Raw genomic sequence first — 27,915 nt, 5'->3', positions numbered from 1 at the left:
AACAAAGCATTGAAAGTAGGGAAGAACATGAACAGATCGCTCTGGGTGTTTTGTGGAGACTGGACTAGGTAGCAGGAGAAAGGGTATGTGGAAGCAAATTCGAGACACAGAAGGCTTAAAAGGGGGAGGGGCAAATGGTCAGATTCAATCTGCAGAGGCTGTTGAGACAGGGAACCTGTGGCAGGAGAGGACTGTGCCAAGGGCAACTCTTGGGCCTCCACCTACTGATACTTCAGTAAATGAGGATGGAAGAAGAGATGATTTTGACAGAAATATCTAGACTTCAGTCTTAAAATTTAATCCATTATACATTAAGTAAACATTATTCAATTTAGAAGTAGTATTTAAATTCAATTGCAAAAGCTCCCTCATTGTTAAATGCCCAGGGCTTCCAGTAGCGTCTGGCAACAAGGCAAGAGCTCGATAAATATTTGCAGAATGAACAAAATTTCCTTTGGTAATTACCTCTCTGGTATTCAGAATATCTGAGCAATAACTTTGGATTAAAACAAATTATGTTTGATGAAACATAATTCTATTTTCAAAATGTGAAAAATATGCTTATTGTTTTTGTCACACGAACAACAGAAAGTAAATTTCAAGAAAATGTTCTTGCCTAGTGGGGCTGAGTTTGAAGATGATGCTTGGAAACACTGTTCTATTTGACCTCTGATTACTTAAAGTTTTCTTTTTAATTCCACGGCATCTATACTCTTAATTGTGAGTGACTTCAAATTCCTCCTGGAAGTAGATGGAGAATAAATTAGAAAGATTCACTGTCCTTCAGATTAACTGCAATTTGTGGGGCTTGATGGCTCGATACTTGCCGCCACTCACCCCTTCCCATTCTGGCAGCTAGCTCTCTTTCTGAGGTTGTGGGTGAGTACACAGAGCTCAGGGATGCCCCTCCCACCCTGTGACTAATAAGACAGTGCAGCCTGGCTCCAACCCTCCCCAGCGCTGGAATTTCCAACCCCCATCCTCATTCTCTTCTCCCGGATAGCATTCACCGTAGTGTTTAACTGGTAACTATCCTAGGTTGATATTTCAGCAAACAGGATGACTTCGGCACTATTCTACTAGGCTAACTCATTACTTATTAGTTGATCCATCCAGCACTGTGATTAGCATACAATACACAGTCACGAAATCTTAAACCGCAGCATAATAAAGCTATATGCACTGACAAAGGGGCTTTTCTGTTCAAAGGAGGAAATGTGAATGCTTAGAATCTCAAGAACTGAGTCAGGCCAGTCAGCAGAAACTCCACATAAGAGAACTTTTCATTCCTCTTCAATGAACTCTGAGAGGCTGCTTCTGAAACTACCACTATCTACCCTAGGCAATGCTTTATCTTCCTCTCCTCGTTAACCTTTCTCTAACCCTCCTTCTAAGAAGCTGTCCTAATCTATTGTTTCATTTCTTCATCTCATATTTTACCTAGTTTTGACTCATTTCTGAGATGCTATTCACAGTAGTAAAGCAAACACAAAAACCCTCATTCTGGCTGTAGACAGCAAGATCTGCATCCTCATAGACAAAGAAAATCCCCATGAACTGAGATCCTCAATGTTGTTGGAAATGATACAACTTTATACAACCGAGCTGAAATGCTCCTGTGACTGCCAGTTTCCTGAGTTATAAAAGGGTACAAACAGGTTTATCAAGTTAAATCTAACAGAATTCATAAAACACACTGGTTAGAAGGGATATGGGGAAAACATATCCATGGTTTCCCATCAAAATTTTAACACTGCTACAGGACCTGTATCCACATTTTACAACATTATTCTGAAAACCAGTTTACCCCAATAAAATATTTGCCATCCTATTTCACAGATGAGTAAATGCAATTGTGAGAGACAGTGACCAAAAGCCCTTTGGGAATAAATAAAACTCAGCAACACATATCAATCATCCTCTTAAAGATTTAAATACATTCTTCAGATTAGGGTCCCCAGAATTACAGCCCTGGAACATTATTTGGCTCAACAATCACTACAAGGACCTCAAGAATAACCCAGTCCTCCTGCCACTTCTCATGGGAAAAAAAGGAGAAAAAAAAAATCCTTCTTCCTACCCTCTCCAAGTGGGTCACTGCTGCTTTTCTTTGTAGAGCCCTTCCTGGAGAGGTTTGCCAAGTTCAGACGGGGTTCACTGCATATTTTAAATGCTGGACGTGGCAATGGCCAAAGAAGGTCAGAGAACAAGACTGCTGAGCAAGGATGGGATGCACTGGGAGAAGACAGTGAGGCTGAGATGTAGGTCACCTCTGGGGAGATGATTTGTGTTCACCAGATACTTACTGTTTATTGGTGCTCATGCTTTTCTTTGGTCTTTGTTTTGAAGTTCTAAAGTAAGAGTGGTATTTTATGTGCCTTACAGGTGATTCACAATTATTTTAAATAAAGATGATCCAATCATCCTATAAACAGAATTGCCATCTTCTGTAAATAGTTCTGGCAAACATTTCATCATTCTCAAAAATATCAACTCCCTTGACTTCCCAGCATCTTCTCTGCCAATGCCTCCATTTCCATCTCAGAGTTTCTTAAAGCTGAAGTCCAGAGTCCCTGAGAACTAAGCGACTGCTGTAAATGCTAAAGACACAGGGAGGGGCTGTCCTATGGCGCTACACAGGGCTTGCAGTTTTTCACATATTTTCATGAATGCTGCAGGTTTTATTAGCTTTCTTTTATTCTCCATGACTTATATAGTAAGTACTAGAACTTTAGATAATGGCTAAAACAGAAAAAAAAAAGAATCATAGGCAAAATCTTAAGCTTTAGGATTTACCTAGGTTATTCTATTTTTCTGAGCACAAGACAGGCAAGAGCTATCTTACAAAGCTGAGAAAGAATATCAGGGCTTTTCTACATAATGAGCTTCAAAAAGAGAAGAGGAAATAATGGGATAGTCTGATGCCTGATTAAAATCTTGATTTTTATTTTATCATCCATGGCATAATCCCTGCTTATAGAAGAGCTCAACTTCAAGTCTGAGCAATTCTCCAAAAAGGTTTCCGTCCTCTCGTGAGCTGCACGGACAGTCACTGGAACCCTTAAATACAAAGCCACTTCTGATGTTTTACCCATGTTGTTGAGACGCTTGGGAAATAATCACAGATTAGCAATCCTGGGTTCCCACTGTGCTGCAGTCATCCTCACTGTGGTAAAGCAACTGCAATCCATCTGCGTTCTTGAATGCACACACCTGGAAGGCAGTGACTCTTATCTGCCTGTAACAACCCATTCCTTCCTTCTCTCAGCTAGAGAACCTCAGTTCTTAACCAGGTACTGATTCGACATCTAGATTATATTTCCCAGCCTCCTCTGTCAGGTGTGGCTACATGCCTAAGTTCTAGAAAGTACTATACAACAGAAGCTTGAAGCATTTCTGCAAAGGATCCTAAAAAGTGAGGGATTACCGTCTGCTACCTGAAATGGAGATTTTATACCTGGAGTTCTGATAACTATCTTAGACCACAAGGTAACCAGACTTGGGGTAGAAGCTAAATGCTGACAATGGCAGAATAAAAAGACATAAGCCTGAGTTCCTCGTGCTCTGGAAGCCACCCTACCACGCCCCATCTACCAACTCCAGATGCTTTTATGCAAAAGAACTACATTTAAGCATCTATCTCATCAAGTCTCTTATACCCAGGGATTGGCTATTTGATTTCCAAAAACTGAAGAAAACAGTAACCGATATGTCTATTATACAGTGAAAGGAGGATGACTGCTCTGGGCTGAGAAATTCAGCTTTCCTCCTCTGCAGAAATTCCTCCACCCATCAGAAAATATTAGACTACCAATCCTCCCCACAGGAGCCAAGGCTTGTGATCAGCTGTGCCTTTGCACATTACTACTAACCTCAGCATGCTACCACTCCAATTGCAGCTGCTCAACCCCAGGTGCCTCACTAAAAAAAGAATACTAGCTTTATGATATAGCTGACTGTTGGTCAGAAACTGGACAGAGCACCTTTTCACTTGTGCCCCAAACCACATGGATCCCCACAGTATAGTCAAAGGCACTAATGTATGAAACTACTAACCTCTAATACTTAATTATTGTAATCAACACCAATAAATCACAAAGACCACCATGGAATACGATGTTCTCTGGTTTTATAAGTATCCATAAATGGATTAGAGTCCTAAACACATACCCGTAGTAATGATAGCAATAACAGTAGGTATCGCTTTATGGTTCAATACCATATTATTGTTATTGTACCATTTGGCTGTACATAGTACAATATGATGCCAAATACTTCCTGGAATTTTGAATAATTATTGCCCTTAATTTGCAGATGAGGAAACTGAAGCTCCGGCAGGGGTGAGGGACATCTGGCCTGTAGACTGTGTAAGGCCTGCAAAACCATTTGGCCTGGCCCTTCTGAGGCAAACACAGGCAGGACTCAAGATTTAATAAACCTGCAGCAGGCTAATTTTTAAGCTGAACATTTTATATGGCCCACGAATGATGTTACAAATATCCAAATGGCCCTTGGCAGAAAAAAGGTTCCCCACCCCTGCATAGGTTAAACAGCTAAGGCCATGTAGTCAGATCATAGCAGTAATTACAGCAGAACCAAGAATTGTCTATAAGCCTAAAAATATTTTGGCTATACAATCCTGCCTTTCAAGATATTAAATAAAACAATCATATCAGAATGTTTATCTTCCTCCCCTCAGAACTACAATAAATCACTGTAATCCTACCTCAATTTTTTTATTACATAAGTACTTCCTAAAACAAAACAAAACAAAATTACAGGATATTTCAGAAAATGGTAAACAATGCTGGAACACAAATAAAATCACGGAAGTGTTTTTCTTTTCAATCTCACTTTTTGTTAACAGTTTCACTTCATGGTTACCTGTATATTTCCACAAGAGTCACTGCACACTTTTTGATCCATAAATACCAAAAATGAAAAGAAACACCCAGAACAATATGTTCCTTGGTAATTACTTCTCTGTATGCCACCCTTTTTGAATCAAGTCTGATTAATTTTCTACTCTTTGTTGAACTTCCTCTTCGGTACAAGAACACTAAAAGAAATCAAGTCCTTAAAGCATTCACTGAATACATTAAACAATTTAGCAAAGATTCAAATAGTAAATGATTTTAAAACAGAGGGGAGGAATTGATGTATTAAAAATAAGATGTGTGCACATATGTATATTTAGTGTGTGTATGTGGAGATATCTGTATTGAATTTAGAGGTTGGTATACTAAAACAAAGCAATTCCATTAAAACTTTCACATTATAATAATTATTAATATTTTCTTAAACTGCTAAAAGCTGGTCCTTTTCGTGGTCCTATGAGAAGAAAATCAAACAGAAGGTTGGAGCTCCCTCTTGCTTCCTTTTGAAGAAATTCACCAAAACTCTTCTAGGAGACAGAGGTTATCCAGCAGGCAGCTTGGCAGCACGCGACAGTGTCACGTGTTCCACCATCATCTGTATTCAGCAGGGGTGGGGAACGTCTGGCCTGCAGGCCGTGTAAGGCCCACAAAATCTTCTGGTCTGGCCCTGCCAGGGCAAATGCAGACAGGACTGGAAATCCCATAACTCTCTAATAGCAGGCTAATTTTTAAGCTGATAATTTTGAATGGCCCATGAGTGATGTTATAAATACTCAAAGGCCACTGGCAGAAAAAAGTGCCCCACCCCTCATACATGCTAGAAACATTAGGCTACATTGATTGTTATTCACTCCTCATGATTGACTTAATAGGAAAAGACACTTTTAAAAGTAGAAATACTCACAAAGCCATTTCAAACTGTTCCAGCCATTTTTTCTTTAAATCTTTTGTTTTGCAATAAAATTCCAACCCATTTTGTCCTTGGGTATGAATGAGGTAGAAGCCATAAGACCACTGTTAAAATTAATATTCCTTGGGTTAATACAAAGCACTTCTTAATAGCATGTTTCCAAATTCACTAAAACACCACCTTGAGCATCCAAAATCTCAAAGCATTATCAAAACAGAAACTGTAAACAGTTAAGTGTGTTAATAAGATATAGGCAACTTCATCTCTCTAACAACATCTATGCCAAATGCATCTTGCTGCCTTGATCATTAGAATATTTAGAGATAATTAAACTTGGCATTGCCCAGTTCCTACTCTCACAGGTATGTAACTATTCAATCTCTAGAAACAAAACACTTAGAACAATAAGTCATATCTTGCATTAATGTATTAACACACTTTCCTGGATATTCAAAGTTATGAGTAAATTAGTTATTAGTTTCCCCAGAGTCACCTTTTTATTTTCTTTATCAGTTGTAGGATTGTTGGCTATCTTGTACTGCTGAAGATCTATTATTTCCTTCATTTCATAGTTATCACCTTTCCTTTTACATACAATCACTGCCAAATCAAACAAGAAGATATGCCTGTGAAAGAGAGGAGAGAAGGGAGGGAGGGAGGGAGGGAAGGAGAGAGGAGGAGGAGGAGGGGCAGGGGGAAGCAGGTGGGGGACAGGGGAAGGAGGGAGAGGGAAAGAGAGAGGAAAAAAAAGGGATTTAGGAAAACCAACCAAACTTTTTTCCTTTGCATTAAAGATAAGAAGGCAAGAGGCAGTGTAGCACGTTGGAAGGAATGCAAGCTCTGACACCATCAGAGCTGCCTGTATCCTGGCACCACCCTCTTCCATGGGAACATAACTGCTCTTCGGTCCCTCATTGTAAAAATGGGCAAAATTGGGGCCGGCACTGTGGCGCAGTGGGTTAATCCTCCACCTGCGGCACCAGCATCCCATATTGGTGCCAGTTCTAGTCTTGGCTGCTCCACTTCTGATCCAGCTCTCTGCTGTGGCCTGGGGAAGCAGTAGAAGATGGCCAAAGTCCCTGGGCCCCTGCACCTGCATGGGAGACCAGGAAGAAGCACCTGGTTCCTCGCTTCAGATTGGCGCAGTTCTAGCTGTTGCAGCCATCTGGGGAGTGAACCAACGGAAGGAAGACCTTTCTCTCTGTATCTCCCTCTCACTGTCTGTAACTCTACCTCTCAAATAAATAAATAAAAATCTTTTTAAAAAATGGGCAAAATCTAATACAAGCAACGTGCACACTGCAGGATTATTGAAAAGACCAACTGAGATAAGCCATAAAGTTTATTCCTAAGCACTTATTATTTAGTGAAAATGTTAAAACCTCTAAAGAATACTATTAATGACTAGAGAGACAACCTTCTCCTGAAGTCACTAGGAGCCCGCCAGAATGCCTTGGAAGTGTTGTCTGTCCCTCTCACAAAGGTGTCTCACTCATTTCAAGTCCCCAGGCCCACCTGCTGGGCAGGTGTTCTCCTCATCCTCCTTGCACTGGGAAGGAGACTGCCAGTGGAGATCATCTGCTCCAGGCCACACTGCTGCTGAGGAGCAGAGCAGGATTTCCGGGCAGCTCTAAGCTTCCAACCTGTGCCCTCACCCTCTAAGCTGCTCCCCGTGAGTTCAGGGACCACCGACAACACGAACTGAGTGGTGAATGGACAAACTGTTAAACAGAAGTGATGGCAAAATCTGCATGTTACTACTTTTTTCTATAAAAACAATGTTAAGTCGGGCAAAAAAACAAACCTTATAATGCTATCATTCAACCTCCAAACTTGTGTATTTTCATAAACTCTCAATGATTAATACAAATACTTCTCTTTACACAATGATGATAAGTTCACAGAGCTCTAATACTTGCATCTCTTTGGCAAAGTCTGAAGTTTAAGGATATGCAACTCCTGGGAGCTACTGTGGAGACAAGGTAATGATGTAGAAGCAAGAGCTGATGCTGCCCCCTGCTGGCTGACCTGTTTTCCAAAGATTCTAAAAAATGGCCAAATAAGCCACAAAAGCATCAGTCTGACAATCACATACAATTAAAAGACTGTAGGCCAATGTCACTAATTCAGGTTCATCCATAAATTTCCCTCTAGAAAAATATCACTAGATGCCCTCACTTAGTCTTCTTTCTTAAGACATTTTCTGTGAGTTATTTTTAAATGTTTACCAAAAAAAAAAAACTTCGTTTTTTTATGGTCATTGTATTTATTTTAACCTTAGCTGACTATATAGAGAGTCATACATGTATGTATGTGTATATATGTGAGTATATATATATATATATTATTTTCTTCTTAAGAACTTAGAAAAATCAACAAATATCAGAATAGAAATGGAGATATCTAAGATAGCTCTACCAGAACATTTTAGAAACCCAGTTGGTCTATTCTCTTGTTTTCCTCCCATCTTTTCTCCCTGAGGAATTGTTTTTAAGGTTGTCTCAATCTTCTGACGTTAATTACTTAGTCTCAAAATAAATACTGCTCTTCTCACCTTTCTTGTTTTGTATGCTTGTCCAGAGTGGTTATCCGAATTTCACCATCTCCCTGAGGTCGTCCAAAAAGCAAAACTGGTTGGTTCTAAAATATAAAATGTATATGTCTCAGTTTTTCAAGTCATCTAACAAAAAAAAAGTATAAGAAATTTGCTCAGGACAAGTAGATTACAAATTTTATCATCGTTTTAGTTTTTTTTTTTTTTTAACAAACTGAAAAAGCTTAGATCTGTATGATGTATGAGGGTACTTCAAAAGGCTTGCAAGAAAAAATGGATACAGAAGATTTTCAAGTTTGTGCAGTTTTTTTCATAATATGCATTTTCATGAACTTTCTGAAGACCTTTAGTATGCATGGATTTTTTAAAAAAAATTAAACCAAATACACTTATCTATTGATTCCTTTTTACATGAACTAACTGAATTACTCTCACACTCCCAAAGATTTCTTCTTAATCCCAGGAGGAAGTTAATTTTACTTATAATCTGCAATGAGAAGCTAGCTGCCAAAACAAACAGGAAGAATCTAAAACCTGAGCATTCTACCGATGTTTTTATAATATCTACTGCGTGCCAGCCGCCGTAAGAAGTGTAAAATGAGAAAGACCTTTCCTCATGGAACATACTGCCTAGTAGGGTAACAAATACTCACAACAGCAACTACAGACGCACAATGCCATGAGGAAGAGAAAAGGATGGGAACCCAATTTGATCTAGAAAATCAGGGATGGATTCCTTGAGGTAAGATATCAAAGATAAAAAGTTATGACTTAACTAATTTTTTTTGTGTTTTTCCCCAGAAACCTTTTATTTAAGGAATATAAACTTCATGCATTTTGTAATTACAACTTTAGGAACATGGTGATTCTTCCCACTGTACCCATCCTACTCACTTTCCCACCCCTCTTCCTCCTCCCTCTCCTATTCCCATTCTGATTTTTACTAAGATCTGTTTTTAATTAACTTTATATACATATGATTAAAAATAATATATAAGTAGCCATATATATACATATACACATATAAATAATAATCAAATTATATATGTATACATATATGACCACTTATTGTATACTTGCTAAGGGAATAAAGGATTAAAAATTGTCATTTATATCTGTCACCAAAATTTCCATTATAATAAAGGACACAGATATGTGCTTAATTAACTCTATTATAGGAAAATATTTTAAAAAATGCTCCCTATCAAAATCCTAAAGACTTTAAGGAAATAGAAATTTCCATCTTAAAATTAATAAAGATTCTTAAAGAACCCTAACAGCCAAAATAACCTTGAAAAGAAACAATGTTGGAAGTCTCACACTTCCTGGTTGCAAAACTTACCACAAACCTACAATAATCAATGCAGTGTGGCACCAGTATAAAGATAGACACAGAGACCAAAAGAATAGCAAAGAATCCAGAAAGAAGTCCTCACAGTATTGTCAATGATTTTTAACAAAGGTGAAAAGAATATTCAATGAGGAAAGAGTCTTTCCAACAAACAGTGCCAGAGAAAATTGGATACGTATACACAAAGCAATGACATTGGCCCCTGCCCTTGCATCAAACACAAATATTTATTGATATAAAGATTAACTCAAAATGAATCAAATGCTGGAATTTAAGAGCTAAAACTATAAAACTGTTAGAAAAAAGTGAAGGGGACGCTTTAAGACACTGGACTTAGCAATGATTTGGTCAATAAATTAGATTTCATCAAAATCGAAAGCTTTTGTACAAGAAGGATGCTATCAGTAGGGTGAAAAGGCAATCCAAAGAAGAAAGTATCTGTGCACCATGTTTAGTAGGGGGCTGATATCCAAGATATATCTAAAGAATTCCTACAGCTAAATAACACAATATTTTAAAAAAAATTGTTTCCAAAAACAAAGCATTAGAATAGACATTTCTCAAAAGAAGATACACAAATGGCCAATTAATGCATGAAAAAGACTTTCAACACCAGTAACCAATAAGGAAATGTAAATCAAAGCTACAATAAGTTCATGCACATTAGGATGGCCATTATCAAAACAAACAAAAACAGAAAATAACAAGTGTTAGCAAGGGTGGAAGAAAATTGGAACCCTTGTGCATTGTTAGTAAGAATATAAAATGGTGCAGCTGCTACAGCAAATAGTATGTCAATTCTTCAAAAAGTTAAACAGAATTACCAAACAATCCAGAAATTCCACATCTGGGTATACAACTACAAGAAGTGAAGGCAGCTTTTCAAATACATATTGGCACCCCTATTTTTTCAGTAGAATTATCTAGCACAGCCAATAGGAGAGGCAGCCCACTTGTTCAAGCATTTATAGTGGATAACGGTGGACTCCAGGGAAAAATGTATGAAATATTGATACATACTCCAGTATGTATGTTCCTTGAGGACATTATTCTAACAAGCAAGTCACAACTGGATAAATATCATATGATTCCACTTTTATGAAGTGCCCAGACTAGTGTAACTCATAGAGTGAAAAAGTCTAATGGTGGTTTGCAGAGACTGAGGGAAAGGGAAGGAAAGGAAGAACAAAGAGTTTGTGATGAATGAGTACAAAGTTTCAAGTTTCACAAGAGGAAAAGAATTCCAGAAATGCCTGGGCTACATAACCTTGTAAAGTACTTAATGACACCATGGTACTCATTTTAAAATGTTTAAAATGGTAAATTTAATGATACGTAGATTTTACAATTTTAAAAATGCTACATGGCTGTCCAGGCAATACACTAGAGACTTCTGAAGAGGGAAGAATGACAGAACATTAGAAATAGGGGTTCAGTTGGACCCTAAAGGAATTTGATAAGGAGTATCAAAACATTCCAGGCTCTGAGAGGACTATGATCAAAGGAAGAATTAAAAAAAAATACATGGCGAGTTGGAAATATTATACTACAATAGAATATTCACAATGAAAATACATGCACAGTTATTAGCCACATTAGCTCAGGAAAATAGTCCAAGTCCAGACCATGGAAGGTCTTCAGCACCATGCCAGGGAATGCTGATTGAATACCCAAGGCAACAGAACATCCTGACAAGTTTAGGAAAGAGTGAATGGAGGAGTCCACATTTTGGGACTGTGAGTATGTGAAGAGATGATCCCAAAGTACCGCGATTGCAAAGGTAACAGATGCCGCAGCCTGAGATGGGGAAGGGGCTGTATATAGAAGTATGAGATTGGTTCCAGATGTTTCAGAAAGACAGGCAATGAAGTCGCTCTATCAAAACAAACAAACAAACAAACAAACAAAAAACACCCATCTCTGTTTCGGACCATCCTCAGGCTAATCCAGGTCTCCTTCCTCTCCTGAAACCCCTACAACAGCTTGCTGATTCGTCTTCCTGCTTCTAGGCCATCTGGAGATGCAAATTGGACTCTCACATCCCTGACTGGGCTTTTACCAGCTTCCCACTGCAGTCGCAATAAAATCGCAGCTCAGTGCTCTGGTCTCCAAGGCTGTGCCAGGCAGCTCCCCTGCCCCTCCTGCCTCAGGGTCCACCATTCTTCTCACTCATTTCCAGCCACTTTTAACTTTCAACTTCTTGGGCATACCTGGCTCTTGCCCATCTCTGGGTATTTCACTTGCTATGGATTGCTCTCCCACCCTACCTGATCTTTGTGTGACGAGCTTCTTACCATGCAGGTCTCAGTTCAAATGACAAATGACTCGAAGGACTTTTTCTAATCACCCATTTTACCTAATCCAGGACTCCCCTTATCATCCTCTGCCACAGCACCCGGTTCACAGCACTAATTTCAATATGGCTTATTTTTTAAAAAATATTTATTTATTTGTAATTTATGGCTACAGAGAAAGAGAGGGAGAGGCCGAGAAAGAGATCTTCCATCTGCTGGTGTACTCCCTAGCTGGCCACAACAGCCAGGGCAGGGCCAAGACGAAACCAGGAGCTTCATCTAAGTCTTCCATGTGGGCGCAGGGACCCAAGCACTTGGGCCATCTTCTGCTGCTTTTCCCAGGCCATCAGCAGGGAGCTCGATCAGAAGCGCAGCAGCTGGGACAGGAATCGGCACCCATATGGAATGCCAGCACTGCAGGCAGCCGCTTCACCCACTACGCCACAACGCTGGCCCCAATACAGCATTGTAAAACTCTTCACTCTTTTCTCAATCAGGCAACCATCTTGTTGACCATTACAGTCCCAGCTGGAAGCACCGTGTCTGAAGCATATGGTCACCCACTAAATACACAGAAAAGGAATGACTAGGAGACAGCCATAAGTAGGTAGGTAGGTGAGGGAAACAAAAGAAACGAAACGGAATCCAATGTTTAGAATTCAGAGTTCGTGGAGGAGAGGCAGAGTGTGACTAAGGGGCGAGGGACAAGTGATAGCAAAAGCCCCTGGACAATGACAAGGCACAGGTGCCCAAGACAGGCACCGCAATACCGCCAGCTGGAGGAATCGGAAACAGAACCGCCAACAAGAGACACTCGAAGGTGCGCTTCTTTTTCACCAACTCTGAGAACGACCCCCATCTGGGGAGGAGGGGAAGAGGGAGGGAAGGATAATTACATACCAAATTTTCTATAGACAGCTGAAACTGCTTAATTTCACGAAGCGTCTCATTATCTCTTTTCACTTCATTCACATACTGTGCCAAGTCCTGAAGAACAAAGAGACACAAAAAGAAGGCACATGAGATGAGGGAAGAGATACAAACGGCTCTGAAAGAAGACACATCATTACTTCCATGAGTGGTCAAAGTTACCGCCACAACGGCTCAATGACAAGAAAATGAATATTCAATCCATCAACGCTGCGCCTCCAGGGCAGTTTTATAATGTCTGGAATGCAGCTGGCAAGATGGAAAAGTTGTCCTCTTGCACACCCCTGAGAACAGTCACCATGCTGAGGCCTTAAGAGGCAAACACAAACAAAATGTGCTGCTCTGCGAGCCAAAGAACGGAAACTGGGTCAGAAGAATGGAAATGCCACGTGCACCCGTGACTGACCTTGGGAGCATTATGTTTTCACACAGGTTGGAACAAGGGCAAAACTGAAGGATTAGCCAGAAGGAGAAAAAGGAATTCAAAGTTAGACAACGCATATGGCAAGACTTTTCTGCAAGCAGTAGATGTCTTCCTGGTTCCTAAGAGTGCTCCATCCAGGCAGCTGGCTCGATTTTGCAGTCAATCAAGGAGAAATAAAGGAGATGTGAGGAGTTAAACAGCACACAAATTGAATTAAAGTGAACAAAAAAGACATCGGCCGTGTTTCTCCATGTGCCGTCACCTATTTCAAAATGTCTTTTCTCATATTTGAGGAAACATTAGCTAATCTTCCCAAACTGTAGCTAGCTATTTTTATAACATGTGCTCCAGATTTTCCTATTTTCTAAGTTCTTTTTCTTCTCTGCCCTCTTAAATTCATCGGCAACAGTAGGAGCAGAACTCTGCAAACAGCCGTTCCTAACTTTGTTCTAAATGGAGGCCTTTTTGTAACAGGGACCTGAAAGTGACTTCTTCAAAATTGGAAACTTGGAACTTTTTTTTTTAAAGATTTTTTTTATTTATCTATTTATGAGGTAGAGTTATAGACAGAGAGAGGAAGAGACAGACAGAAAGATTTTCCATCCATCGGTTCACTCCCCAAATGACCACAAAGGCTGGCGCTGAGCTGATCGGAAGCCAGGAGCTTCTATTGGGTCTCCCACAAGGGTGGGTGCAGGGGCCCAAGCACTGGGGCCATCTTCCACTGCTTTCCCAGGCCACAGCAGAGAGCTGGATCAGAAGAGGAGCAGCTGGGAAACAAACCAGCACCCATTTGGGATGCCAGTGCTGGAGACAGAGGATTAATCTACCACACCACAGAGCCAGCCCCTAACTCTTTATAATGACAAGTAATTGTGTGATGTATCTTGCTGGTGGTACAGAAGCCAACAACACAGGAACGTCAGTGCCCAAACTGGAAGAGGGCCTGGTTAACGCATTCTGCTTTGCTCTGAGCAGGGTCACATTGCCATTTTCTTTTAAAGAAAAAAAAAATTGCATAAGTTTTCAGTTTGGGGCAATCACTATTTCTTTCAAGGTTATTTTTATTCAGTATATTGTAGAAGTTGGGGTTTTACATAATCCCCACTATGTGCAAAACATAACTGCCCTTATCTACTTGTAGTTCTTGATTTTCAGGATTACCTGAAAATAGAAATCCATACTGAAGTCCCCTTGTACTGATGCAAGCATCCCCAAGGGCAAGCCTAGCAGACCGCCTCACAGGAGGAAAATTAGTCACACCAGTGTCTCAGAGTCACCAGCTGACCTACCACTTCCACAAGGAAACAGTTTGCTACTAGTGACCAGGAAAAGAATGTGAAATAGAGCAATTATATTAAATCGCTCCTGGTGGTTATGAAGTTTGTCATCACATAGAAGTTAGTTTAATACATGTCTTGATCGTATGTGTTTTCGTCCAACAGTAGAATCCATGTAAGGACATCTACATCAGTAAAAAACACCCAGCTGTCCCCAGCAAAAACTAGTGTGTCTTATATTAAAGTGTCATATACACATATCAGCAATTTAGAATGCTTTATTTTTAGGCAAGAATCAAAAGTATAAGCAAATGACTGACACATCGCCTCACCTTCATTGCATCGAGAGCCAGTTTCAAATTTGCCTTCTCCACAGGGTCAGGGGTGTGTTTGACCAGTTCCTATTTGGAAGATACAGTTTAGTGCTACTTCCATCAGATTAAAACCAAGACATAAGAAAGAAAACATCTTTTGTAAGTACCATCACTCTCATTATTCTAGCCTTAATGTGAATAACCTGATGCCATGTGGCTTCATTTTCATCCCAAACTTCAAACTTTAAGATGAAGTAGAAGCCAAAATGACACAAGACACACTTGGAAGTATGTTTCTTTCAAAGATGAGGCTGAATTCTATCCCTCACCATTACACGGATACCACCTCCCAAAAGGTAAAGAGCTAATAGCTAACTGAACCAATAGGCTTCAGTCACTATCACATTTGGTTTCTCTACATTTTTGATCCCTTCTAGTGTCTTAGGGCCATCAGAATTTTCTATACCTTGCTGATATTGCTGTTATGGTTTGTTCATCTTAAATTTCTACCTAGTCTCTTAATCTGCATCTTGGGAAGTTATTGTCCTCTAGATTTGTCCTTTCTTATTTGTACTGTACATGCTCTACAAATTCTACCTCAACCGCTGTCCAAGCATCAACTACTAGCTAATGGGAAACTACTCTCAGCTGTATGTGCTAAGCCCAGAACTCAGTCCTGAGTCCTGGATGCATATAACCAACTACACAGTGCCACCTGAGTGTCTCACAGGGCCTGCCAATCCAACATGCCCAGAAGTTAATCCCTATCCACCTATCACCCATTCTTGTTATTGTTTATGTTTAATGAATGGCAGTATTTCCCTCTGTGTAATGACTTTAACAAAACCCTCAAAGGTATCCCAAACTCTCCTCTCCCCCTCACTATGTCCTGTTGTTGTTAACTTTAATCATGCCCATTGAAACCATCTGGTCTGCTGCTACCTGCTTCAGGTGCTTGCCTGTTTCAACCAGGGCCTCTGATGGGCTCTGTCTCCTGGCTGCCAGTCTCTCTGCACAACAATCCATTGACTCCTCCTGATCTGAATTCTGCAACCTCTTTCATTTTTTCTCTTTCCTCTTCCACCCTAACAACCTATGTTCTACCAATCCTAAATCAATAGTAATTATCAAAATACATTCTGATATCTCATCCTATATGAAATGGTTTCTCTCCTTATACAGCTTTTCCTCTCTGATCTACTTGCCAAACTCTTACTCATCTCTCAAAGCCCAACTCAAGAACCACTCCTCTGGGAAACCTTCTATAACAGAAGCCTCCATGCAGGTCCCCAAGCCTTAGGTCTACTTATTTCAGACTTTATTTGTACCACCTCTGTATCTCTTCTATGTAGCTACACATTGATGGGTTACCTGGCAGTTCACATGGCATTTTCCCCTTCTAAATGGTGAACTGTATCATTGTAGGACCTCTCTTACATTGCAAGTGCACAATACTATTTTTGGTACATGAGAGCCTGCAAAAACTTTCATTCAATACCAATAGTGTGTTGTGTTACATGCAGGACCTACAGAGAATCTAGAAAGCATAGGAAGTATATCAACTTTCTGCTCTTTTAGTTCTATTTTTACCTCTTATTTTTATTAAATAAAAATAGTAAATTATTCTTAAAGTTTCTAGTCCTCCACTATAAAATATTCTAATATTATAAATGCACAATTCAAATCATGCATTTCCAAAGTGATTTCTCCACTAAAGTATAATAGTAAGTAGGAAGTGTACAAATTTATAACATTTGTTCAACAAATTTCTAGATCCCAAATGTAGCTTATTCTTCACTACTCAGAGATGGAAAAAACACTGCTAGAATTTTTATCTATGTGTGGTACTCAAAATAAAACTTCCCATTTTAGAAAGTCATCATGGAACTAAACATACTCTTGAAATTCAAAATACAAAAGAACCCAAGAGAAATTAGGGAAAACAGTTTACTGAATCTGAAAAAAGTAGAGTCATATTTTATACTATCATATGTCTGTATAAAATCTTCTAAGAACCAAAATAGGTATATTTTTTTCAAAATCATACCTTCTAAATTCTTCAATCAATATTTGAGTACACCAGAGTTACAAATAAATTATTATCTTATTTTGGTCATGTTTTTAGTTCCACAAAGCCTCAGAACCTGATTGCCTGAGTCTTCCTTATTAGTTTTTCATAAAATTCAATTTGATTAAGTTGCTTTGAGTTTAGGTCTTATAAATGTTTTAATGCATTTTTAAGGAATAATCAGGGTTTGAATTTTTCTGATTTCTCAGTAGAACAAAAATAGAAATGACTAATAATTTTGTGGCTACAGTTCAAGAAATTTAATATACACGATGCACAAAGCACAGCAGACTCAAAATTGTATTTCACATACAGGTAGTAGATCTTCTTAAAATGACATTTCACAAGCATCAGCAGAGCTGACAGACTAATACAGTAAGACATTTCTTTGGAGCAGAACTAATGAGTCTCCTGGTGTAGCTATCAAATTAAATTTATAAGACTCTCCACCCTCATTAAAGGACTAACCATGGAAACCATAAGCTTTGTGGGTTATAACAAGAATCACTTCAAAATAAATGGAGTCTTATTACAATTTATTAGAGAAGAAAGCAATACAGAATGTGGCACAATTCTCTTCATTGTTATAAGGCGAAAGGTCTAATATGATTAATCTGACAAAATTTAGATGCATCAAGACACTAATGAATGATTACTAGATCACTGCTAAGTACAGAAGACTTGGTTGAAGGACTATTTTTATTTGCTTTGCCTTGTTTCTTCATTTTGCTTTTTTAAAATCAGTTCTCTTTGAAGGACACAAAATGTGACTGGCATATACAGAATCATCTTTGCTAAAAGGGAGAAAAAATGTCCAGTTGTTCTATAATATGTCAACATTTCACAGGAATAGGGCCCAAAATATGGAGTATCTGCAACATAGCTGATATTTCACTCACACGTCATTGAACGAACTAGTGAACAATAAACAAGCAGTTTTAAGTAGTATACCTGGAGGAGAAGGTGATACTTTAAAACACGTTGCATAGGAACCACAAGCAAATCCCGAAGAGTGAATTTCCCATTATTTGCTCTTTTGGAACACTCCTAATAAAGAGTTAAAAAAAAACTTTGTTAGTTTTATCAAGGGGAGAAAGATACAGAATAACCAGGAATGTTATTATAAACATTTTGTTGTTTTCCTTAACAATGTTTCTCTCTAAATAACAGAAGGTGTCTTCAATTTAAAAACAATCTCATAGTATTTCAATGCTAAATATGAACCAAAGAGAACTCTTATGTTTGAAAGTTATTTTCTCTAGTGTAAAATGGTGATCCCCCAGGGTCTTCCTGAGTTTATCTTTAGAGTGGTACCTTCCACCAAGCTCCCATAGTGGACACGTAGACCAGTCTCAAGACACATGGCCAAAGGCTGGCACTATGGCACAGTGGGTTAAGCCACATCTTGAAACACTGGAATCCCCTATCAAGTCCCAGGTGCTCCACTTTTTTTTTTTTTTTTTGACAGGCAGAGTGGACAGTGAGAGAGAGAGAGAGACAGAGAGAAAGGTCTTCCTCCACCGCTGGTTCACCCCACAATGGCTGCTGCGGCTGGCGCACCACACTGATCAGAAGCCAGGAGCCAGGTGCTTCTCCTGGTCTCCCATGCGGGTGCAGGGCCAAAGGACTTGGGCCATTCTCTACTGCACTCCTGGGCCACAGCAGAGAGCTGGCCTGGAAGAGGGGCAACCGGGACAGAATCCGGTGTCCCGACCGGGACTTGAACCTGGTGTGCTGGCGCCGCAGGCGGAGGATTAGCCCATTGAGCCGCAGCGCCGGCCATGCTCCACTTCTTATCCAGGTCCCTGCTAATATGCCTGGGAGGACAAGGAAAGATATTCCAGGTAATTGGGCCCCTGCCACCATATGGCAGACCCAAATGGAGTTCCACACTCCTGCTTTTGGCACTGTCCAGCCCTGACAATTACAGCCATTTGGGGAATGAACCAACAGATGGTTCATTGCTTTCTCTCTCTATCCCTCTCTCTCTCCCTATCTCTGCATCACTCTGCCTTTCAAATATATAAATCTTAAGAAAAATGGTCTACTCATCAAACCTGCCTTGAGCCTTGGTTGATTCAGTTCTCTCCAACTGCGATGTGCTTTGTCCGGCCACTATCAAAATTCATCACCCTCTTCGTAACAATCTCAATGAAAACTGTGCTTTCTGTATACATGTCTGCATATATCTGTGCCTTATGGGTCTCTTAATTACTGCTGTGTGGAACATCTTCCCCAAAGTATCCTTTAAGCCTTTAACACGTCGTTTAAGCCTCTAAGAATTTAGCAATCACTTAATAAATATTTATTGACCTGAATGAAAGGGAATGTATGACTCTGAAAAATCTGCCAAAGTACAAACTCTTTTCTCTTAAACACTTATGTAAAAATAGCATTGACTTGCTCACTCTTTTGACAGCAACAATGAATTTGAGGAATGTACTTTGAATATCAAAGCAAGAACAAGGCTTGGCAACTCTTCACTATGTGAGCTCAGAGAGGTGATTTTTCTAATGTTACTATTTCTAACATATTGATGGCATCATTCAGAGATAGAATAATAAAGTGTCATTAAAAACACAGTCTTTATGGCACAGCAGGGTAAGATGCCTATCGCATAATGGAGTGCTGGTTTGAGTTCCAGCCACTGCACTTCTGATCTATCTTCCTGCTGATGCACCTGGGAAGGTAGCACAGGATGGCCCAGGGTTTGAGCCACTGCCACCATGTGAGCGTCCAGGATGGAGCTCTTGGATCCTGGTTTCAGGCTGGCCAGATCCTAACTCTTATGGCATTTGGGGAGTGAACTGGTAGATGCAAGATTTTGATCTTTCTCTTTCTCCTTCCTCCTCACTCCTTTCCTATCTCTTCCTGCCATCTCCATTGCTCTACCTTCCAAATAAATAAGTAAATCTTTTCATGAAAAAGAAATATTTACTGAAGAAAATCTTTTTTTCTTAAAAAAAGCACCAGTGGGGCCAGCGCTGTGGTGTAATAGGTTAAGTCTCTGCCTTCAGCGCTGGCATCCCATATGGGCACCAGTTCAAGTCCTGGCTGCTCCACTTCTGATCCAGCTCTCTGCTGATGGCCTAGGAAAGCAGCAGAAAATAGACCAAGTGCTTGGACCCCTGTACTGGCGTGGGAGACCCAGAAGAAGCTCCTTTGGATGAGTTCAGATCCAGCCATTGTGGCCATTTGTGGAGTTAACCAGCCGATGGAAGACCTCTCTCCCAGTCTCTCCCTCTGTCTGTAACTCCCTGCCTCTCAAATAAATAAGTAAATCTTAAAAAAAAAAAAAAAAAAAAAAAAAAAAAAAAAAAAAAAGGTACCTTCCGTGAGCAACCTCACTCATTCAAAATCCTCACACAATTACACATCCAAAACAAGGACACTTCCAGTTCATGGAAAGGGCTACACTTTCACAAACCCACTCTTGCTCAGGAGTTTGTTTCTCTTTGCCCACGGGTAACGTGACACATCATCTGGAGCTACGCAGCAGAGGTCATCAACTCACGCTCACGGTGACTCAGGGAGTGTCTGACTACAGACCTTAGGTAAAATGAACGGGGAACACATCCTCCTATGTCATCTTTTGTCTCTTCAATTACTATGGTTCACTGGAAGGGTAACCATCTCAGTTCATTCCTTCCTTCTACAGATTGTAGGGAGCTCTGGATCAGGGTCTCAAACTGGGGATCAATGTATAACATTGAGGTGAGCACACCTTACTTCCCCAGTTGCATTTTAAGCTCTTTGGAACTGAGGTAATAGCTTATACTTGTAGTACTATGCTATCTGATCAGAGTGTTAGGAACAGAAATGTCAAGCATTTAAAATTCACTATGATATGGAAGTTAGTTTCAAAGTTGTTAGCAGAAATATCAGTTTCTTTGAGATCTAAGTTATAGGCTCAGGAAGTAAAGCACACAGCATAGCTAGCATGAATGAGACCTCAGTGCAAAATGCTCACTGGTACAGAGAGTAAGTAAAGGGGAGAAACAACTCTTCCAAAACACCCAGTCACCTGCTCAGCCTAAACTTAATTCTACCTGGAAGAAAAATAAAATGGGGAAGGATGAGCCAGGCTTCGAGGGAAAGATACAGTGACTCCATCACTCTCCTCCCCGTGTTGACTTGGTTCCAAAATAGAGAAGAAAAAGACCAAAAGTAAAAATCAATAAAAACAAAAATAACCACAAAACAGAAGACACAAAGAAGACAAAGAGACATCAGGAATAAAGCAGCTTTCTCTCCATCATGCTGGGACTTGCAGCAGGTAGGGCCAACACAGCAGTTCTTGAAGTGCTTTGCTAAGAATCTGATCGCTTCCAAATCAGGCCCGCAGGCAGAAGTAGGGGCATTCAAGCTGAGGGAAGGAGAGCCGGCAGTGCCTCGCTCTGAGCCTTTCAAATTCAGCCTGAGGTCCTCTCTTGCTGAGACAAATAGTGAGGATGTAAGCTCTATAGTTAGAGACCCAGAGGACAGTCACCAGGCAGAACACTGACGGTGACTCTGGGAAAAATAAGAGCAACATCCAGACAGGCTGAGGACAGAATGAAGGTTTGCCTCACACTTTGCTGACCCTTATCTTGGACCACAGTTTTTTACCTTTATTTTTTAATAAAACTGCTTTAATGGTTTCTATATTAGGAATTTGTTACACGAGTTATCAAATTTTATTTTATCACAATATTTTGAGTCTAGGTGCCTTACAGATCTACCCTTAAGAGGCTCTATTCTCCAAAGAGGGGCAGGACTCCTTTGCACTGATAATGTAGTGGATGTGATTTAGCGGTGAATCAAACTATCTCCAGCCTTAAGGTCAACATCATCAAGGGATACTAAGAGGTAAAGAAAAAAGATCCATGATATAGAGTTTGTACTACTGCTTGGTAATCTGTTCATGCACAAATTTTCTAAGCAATGTTTCCCTTTGTGGGAGTTACAAGCTATGAAATCATGCTAGACACGCCAAAATCATGAAGGAGTTCTGACTTAGAAATCATTGGCCACTTTTGCTCCTATTCACCACCTGACCTCACTGCTAAACTGAATGAAGAGCAGGGAAGGGATATTAAAGAGGCAAACAGTCCATGCATAGCCATTTAAAAGTTGAAGATATCTGAGATTTAGGACAACCCAACACATGGATAAGACATTTAAGGTGATGATTCATGAATACAATCACTTATCAAACTTTTTTTAAAAGTATGAACTCTTCTCATGGAAGGTGTGTGTGTGTGTGTGTGTGTGTGTGTGTGTGTTTGTACAATAATCATGTCAAACAATTTCCCAGACAGGTTCTATCATGACCTTGTGTTGTTTACACTGGCTGGTAAGTCATTTCTCAAATATTCCTGACTCTTCCATTTCTTCCAGAATGTCCTCCATGGGATCTCATCTGTCAAAGCTCCCCCTATCCTTCAGTGATTTAACTCAAATGCTGCCTCTTCAGATAAATCTTCCACAATCTGCACTGAGGTCATCATTCAATCTTACAGAGCCCTGGCATACAGTGTGTATCCCACCCACTAAAGCTTTCTATATTTGTATGGTCTTTCCTTCTTCATACAGGCAATATCCAAATCCTTCTTATACATTGCCCCTACATTTCTTATTTTTTAATAAATATTTTAATTCTGCATATACAGCATTACCATATATCTTACTCACCCTACACTTCTGAATACCAAGTTGACCCTAGGCAACTCTGCAAAGTCTCTCTGAATTTCAGCATCCTCTTCAATGAGATAAGAAAATTAGTGACAAATATCTCAGAGTCACAAGGGCCTAATGAGATAATGTACATAAAACATAGGTCCACCAATGTTAGATTTTACTATTGTTACTGTTACTACTATATTATTATTTTATAGATCTATTAAAACATTTTATAAAGTTGACAAGAAATGTTATTTTATGGAAAATATACTGTTGCCCTGATTATAAAGAGAGGAATGTGGTGCTTTCAGGTTTGTTTTGCTTTACATCATAGATAAAAAAATAAACAGTCACCTCTAATTTCAGTTTGACATCTTCTTTTGTCTTAGAAATGTGGTCTAAACTAGAGATGGCGGACTCCACTCCACTGCAGTATTGCCCATAAATAACCAACCTGAAAAGAGAAAAGAGAGAAGAAATTGTAAGGCAAACAAGAATGATTGCAGAAGGAAATAGGTCGAATTTTCCTCTTCTTCAAGCCAGTTAGAGAAAATAAAAGTGCAACATGAACTCCTTTTAATACACAGCACAAACACACAGTCAGAAAATGAGGGTCTCTCATATTCACAGTAATAAAATGAGTTAATTCGGGGGTCCAAATTTGAATGGGATTAATTCCATGTGCTTTTTTATAGCAGGTACACTTTAAAAAGTGGCTTAATGACTGTTAATGGTATTTGAGTAAATACATACATGTCTCAGAAACAACAGGTAACGTTCCCATTTTTGTTGCCAACATCTCCTATCCAAGAACCAGTATAAGTCCTGGCTGCTCTACTTCCTATTCAACTCCCTGCTAAGGCACCTTGAAAAAGCAGCAGAAGATGGCCCAAGTATTCAGGACCCTGCCACCCATGTTGGGAGGAGTTCCTGGGTTTTGTCTGGCTCAGCTCCCTCTACTGTGTCAATTTGGGGAGGGAGCCAGTAGATACAAGATCCTCTCTCTCCCTCTCCCTCTCTCATACACACACACACACACACACACACTGCCTTTCAAACAAATACATAAATCTTCTTATAAAATTTAAAGTTTTGTTTAAGCTCTCATTAGAGATAACTTTTTCACTGTATATTCACACTCAAAAACAGTTATATTTTCTATTACAATTTTATTGCAACCACTATTTATAATTTCACTCATTAATAAACCTTCTACTCCTTACTACTTTTGAATTAAGAAACATCTATCATCTGAAAAGTAGGAATCATAGGCCTGAACTCTGCTGGACACAAGATTGGTGCATGGACCACAACCCACTTCAGAAAGGTGTATCTGTAGCAGTACAGAAACTTAACCAAGAGGCTGGTGCTTCTTAGGTTTCATTTAGCTGCTTACTAGAAAAAACTAGTAACGTATTAAAGTTTATCTAAAGGGTGACACAAAGCAATTCATTAGCCACTTCCTAGTCAGTACTTAGAATTATATGGGTTGATTTAAAAACAGAATTATATTTTAAGTGAAATTTCTTGATGATTTAATTCATTTGGGATTTTTTTTTCTTTCAAACTTAAGAAAATTGACTTTGATTAGAATCTAATATGCCAAAAGAGAGACAACAAATATTAGTCAGAAGAAGTAACAAGTATCAGCTAACTTATACCCAAAGTCTACAGACAGGAACAAGAATTGAAATTCCTTACTCAAGATTGCATCACTAGGTAATGACAAGGCCTACAAAGGACTCTCAGCCTTCTGACTTGCAACGCATAAGCCCTGCATTGGATCCCTTCTGCTTTTTTCAATAATACATATTTAGAGCTCAAATTATCAAACTGAAGTTAACAGTCCCCTGTTCTAATTACTGCCGAGGTAGTATTGTGATGAAAATAGCTATTTGTTAGTCATTTTAATACTACCCCTTCTCTATAATTACAAATTTATACCCATATTTTTGTTTTATATATATATGTATATATGTGTATACATATGCGTGTATATATACATACATATGTATGTGTGTATAAATATATACATGTATATAGATGTATATATGTATATGTATACATACACATATATAAATGTATATACATATATACACATATAAATGTTTATAAGTTGTACATGCTTATGGGGTGCTACGTATTTCAATATAGGTATACATCAGGTAATGTTCAAATCAGGATAAATTTATGTATATCCTCAAACATTTAGGTTTCCTTTATGGAAAAACATTCCAAATGCTTTTTCTAGTTTTCAAAAGACACTCACACACAGAGTACTTCATCATTATCAATAGTCACCCTACTGTATAACTTTCAGTATATCTAATTGGAACTTAGTACTTGTTAATTGACCTTTCCCCATCCCTCCCTCCACTCTACCCTCTAGTCACAGGTAGCCAACATTCTACTCTCAACATCTATCAGATCAACTTCTTTAGGTTCCACACAAGTCACAAAATTAAAAACTGGACAATTACCTTTCTTTGTAGTTAATGAAAACTTGATACAAGTTCTGGTCATTTTTATTTACAATGGAATCATGAATCTCTTGCATTAAGTTCCGATGAACTTTTACAAGTTCCTTAAAAAACAAATCAGTGTGAAGTAATCAGAACCAATAATCATACTCATAAATATACCCCAAACCTAAAATCCCTATTGTAGCTAGTAACCACTCAATATATTCACAATTTCTCAATATACAAAATTGCTAACTTAAAAAAAAAAAAAAAAAAGAGGAAAAGAAGGGGGAAGAGGGGCCGGTGCCACGGCTCACTAGGCTAATCCTCCAACTGCGGCGCCGGCACACTGGGTTCTAGTCCCAGTTAGGGCACCGGATTCTGTCCCGGTTGCCCCTCTTCCAGGCCAGCTCTCTGCTGTGGCCCGGGAAGGCAGTGGAGGATGGCCCAAGTCCTTGGGCCCTGCACCTGCATGGGAGACCAGGAGAAGTACCTGACTCCTGGCTTTGGATCAGCGCGGTGCGCCGGCCGCAGCGCACCGGCCGCAGTGGCCATTGGGGGGTGAACCAACGGAAAAGGAAGACCTTTCTCTCTGTCTCTCTCACTGTCCACTCTGCCTGTCAAAAAAAATAAATAAATAAATAAATAAAAAAAGAAGGGGGAAGAGGAAGAAGAGGAAGGATTTGAGGGGGAGGAGAGAAAGGGGAGTAGGTAAAAGGAGACCACGCTAGTGGAGAGAAGGGGGGGAGATGAGAGGAAGAAAAAGAGACAGGAGATGTTTATGGGCAACTACACTTTCAGATCTGACTTGAAATATTAGTGCTCTATGAAAAAAATTATCTCACAAGCTATTAAGATATAATTTCTTCCTTGTATAAAAATATGTCCAATTCATTTTAGTTTTACAATCAGTACAAATTTTTAAATAAAACTGTCCCAGTGCTTAATGTTTTATTGACAGGGTAAAGTAATGATTCATGTCCTTAGGATACAGAAATGTAGATTTGTACTTTGGTCAATTAGTGGTGTCCTGGTGCTAAGCTAACAATAATCATACTGAATTACTTGAAACCAGACAACTAATTGCATAAATAAGGAGCAAATAAATTGTACTAGACAACTGACTGGAGCACTCAGAAGTCAGAATCTCACATTTCTCTCATAAGCAAGTCATTTTCAGGCAGGCAGTAAACACATGCAACAGCCAGCAAGTAAAGGCACTGGAAACAAAGCGCCCACTCTTCCACGACTGCTTCCCATGCACCTGGGAGTGCCCGTGGACTCCACACTGGCCCTTTCCTTGGTGGGATGGACATTAAACATGATGATGTCGGCCTTGTCATTTTCTTGAGGAGGATGGAGTATGGAAAAGACTTAAGAATAAGGAGTATCATATGGGCTCGCTGTCACAGAGACCATGCAGACTTAAGGGGTCCAAGAATCCTGTTTCCTAGAAAGCACAGTTTGTTTTTTTTCTGCTAAACTTTTACCTGAAACTGTAAGCATTTTCTTCTCATTTGGTTACAAATCAATGGAAATGTCTTTGTTAGGCCAAAATCAGGGAGAAAGGCAACATGCCAGAGCCTACTGGTTGCAGCTCATTGAGAATAGGAGGGACTTTTCAGGTGATACAAGTAAGCCTGTACATGATATAGGTAAAATTAAGGTGTGAGTGTGTGTGTGCATGCACCTGTGTGTTTGGATAAACCAAAACACATTCTGAGAACCTGAATCCTGCCTGGAGTGACCTCATGTGGCATAGCACTTCGCTTGTTTCTAGATTTATGTGCAAATGCCCTTTTAGAATCAGAAGACTACGATGAGGTATTCCAACATTTGAAATGCTTGCACAAATGTGAAGAATACATCCTCACATTTTATTAACATAGTCTGATAAGTCCTAAGAAAATACTGTGTTTCAGAAATGGGAGTTAAGGTTGACATACTGGAAACAAAATGACTCAAAGAGCAGACGCTGAGGACATGGAGAGAGCGTGGGAGGCAGAGGAAACTGAGGTAGTCAGGACAGTAGACAGGACACGAAGTCCGAGGGTCTGGAGGAGCAGCGCAAGAAGCAGGGGCAGAAGGGGAGCCCAGGAGACATTCAGTTGCTGGCACTAAGGATCATTTCATTGAGACGACCTCTTCATGCCTCAGATAAGGGCAATATATGAGCCTTACGTATCCATTTGCATTGTGACTGATTTTTGGTTGAAGATGTGACATATGTCACTTTAAGGAAATCAGGAGATACAATCTTAGGAAACAAAAAAACTAGGGTCAAAATAAGATTACACATAAGAGAATATTAAATCACAGATCTGGGACCTACTAAGAAATGAGAACTTTATAGAAAACACAACAGTCTTGGCTAGTGTATCTTTACTTACAGGAATGTTGATGAATACGGAATCAAATTCTGCTGTGGTCAGAAATCTTTTTAGTGGTGCCATGAAATACTACCAGGAGAGAAGAGGGAAATCATAATTAGCACAATTTGTCTTACTCAATAGAATAGTTTTCATCTTCAAATACTTACTGACATTCACTGTTTATCTGCATTCTGAATACAAACAAGTAGAAGCTGTTTTCTCTGTCTTAAAATTTTACACCTGAGCAGAGATATAAAGACATACACACAAGCTAATATATTTGAATTATGAAAGGCTTAGACAATAAATGCCTCTGGAAGAAAGAAAGAACATTATTGGCTGAGTTGGCAAAACTTCAGAGATATATCTGAGGGTTCACAAAATGTACCCCAAATGCTTTGTGAAGTTTATAAATTCC

The 27,915-nt window shown here is 39.4% G+C and overlaps 1 protein-coding gene across 1 annotated transcript in view; it reads right to left on the bottom strand.

Moving 5' to 3' along the window:
* Positions 1-27,915, bottom strand: part of VAV3 (vav guanine nucleotide exchange factor 3) — a 411,833-nt gene that overhangs the window by 172,862 nt on the left and 211,056 nt on the right. The window contains exons 7-15 of the mRNA XM_002715817.5: positions 27,516-27,584; positions 25,144-25,247; positions 23,018-23,117; positions 17,954-18,049; positions 14,953-15,021; positions 12,887-12,973; positions 8,342-8,427; positions 6,281-6,413; positions 5,782-5,891 (exon numbers count right to left, since the gene is read on the bottom strand). Coding sequence (XP_002715863.2) covers positions 5,782-5,891; positions 6,281-6,413; positions 8,342-8,427; positions 12,887-12,973; positions 14,953-15,021; positions 17,954-18,049; positions 23,018-23,117; positions 25,144-25,247; positions 27,516-27,584 — 854 coding nt within the window. The remainder of the gene's footprint in view (positions 1-5,781; positions 5,892-6,280; positions 6,414-8,341; positions 8,428-12,886; positions 12,974-14,952; positions 15,022-17,953; positions 18,050-23,017; positions 23,118-25,143; positions 25,248-27,515; positions 27,585-27,915) is intronic.

This window comes from Oryctolagus cuniculus, chromosome 7 (genome assembly GCF_964237555.1).
Source record: "Oryctolagus cuniculus chromosome 7, mOryCun1.1, whole genome shotgun sequence".
Lineage (NCBI taxonomy): Eukaryota > Metazoa > Chordata > Mammalia > Lagomorpha > Leporidae > Oryctolagus > Oryctolagus cuniculus.
Note: the sequence above shows the minus strand (reverse complement) of the source record. Positions and strands in the feature narration are given on the sequence as shown.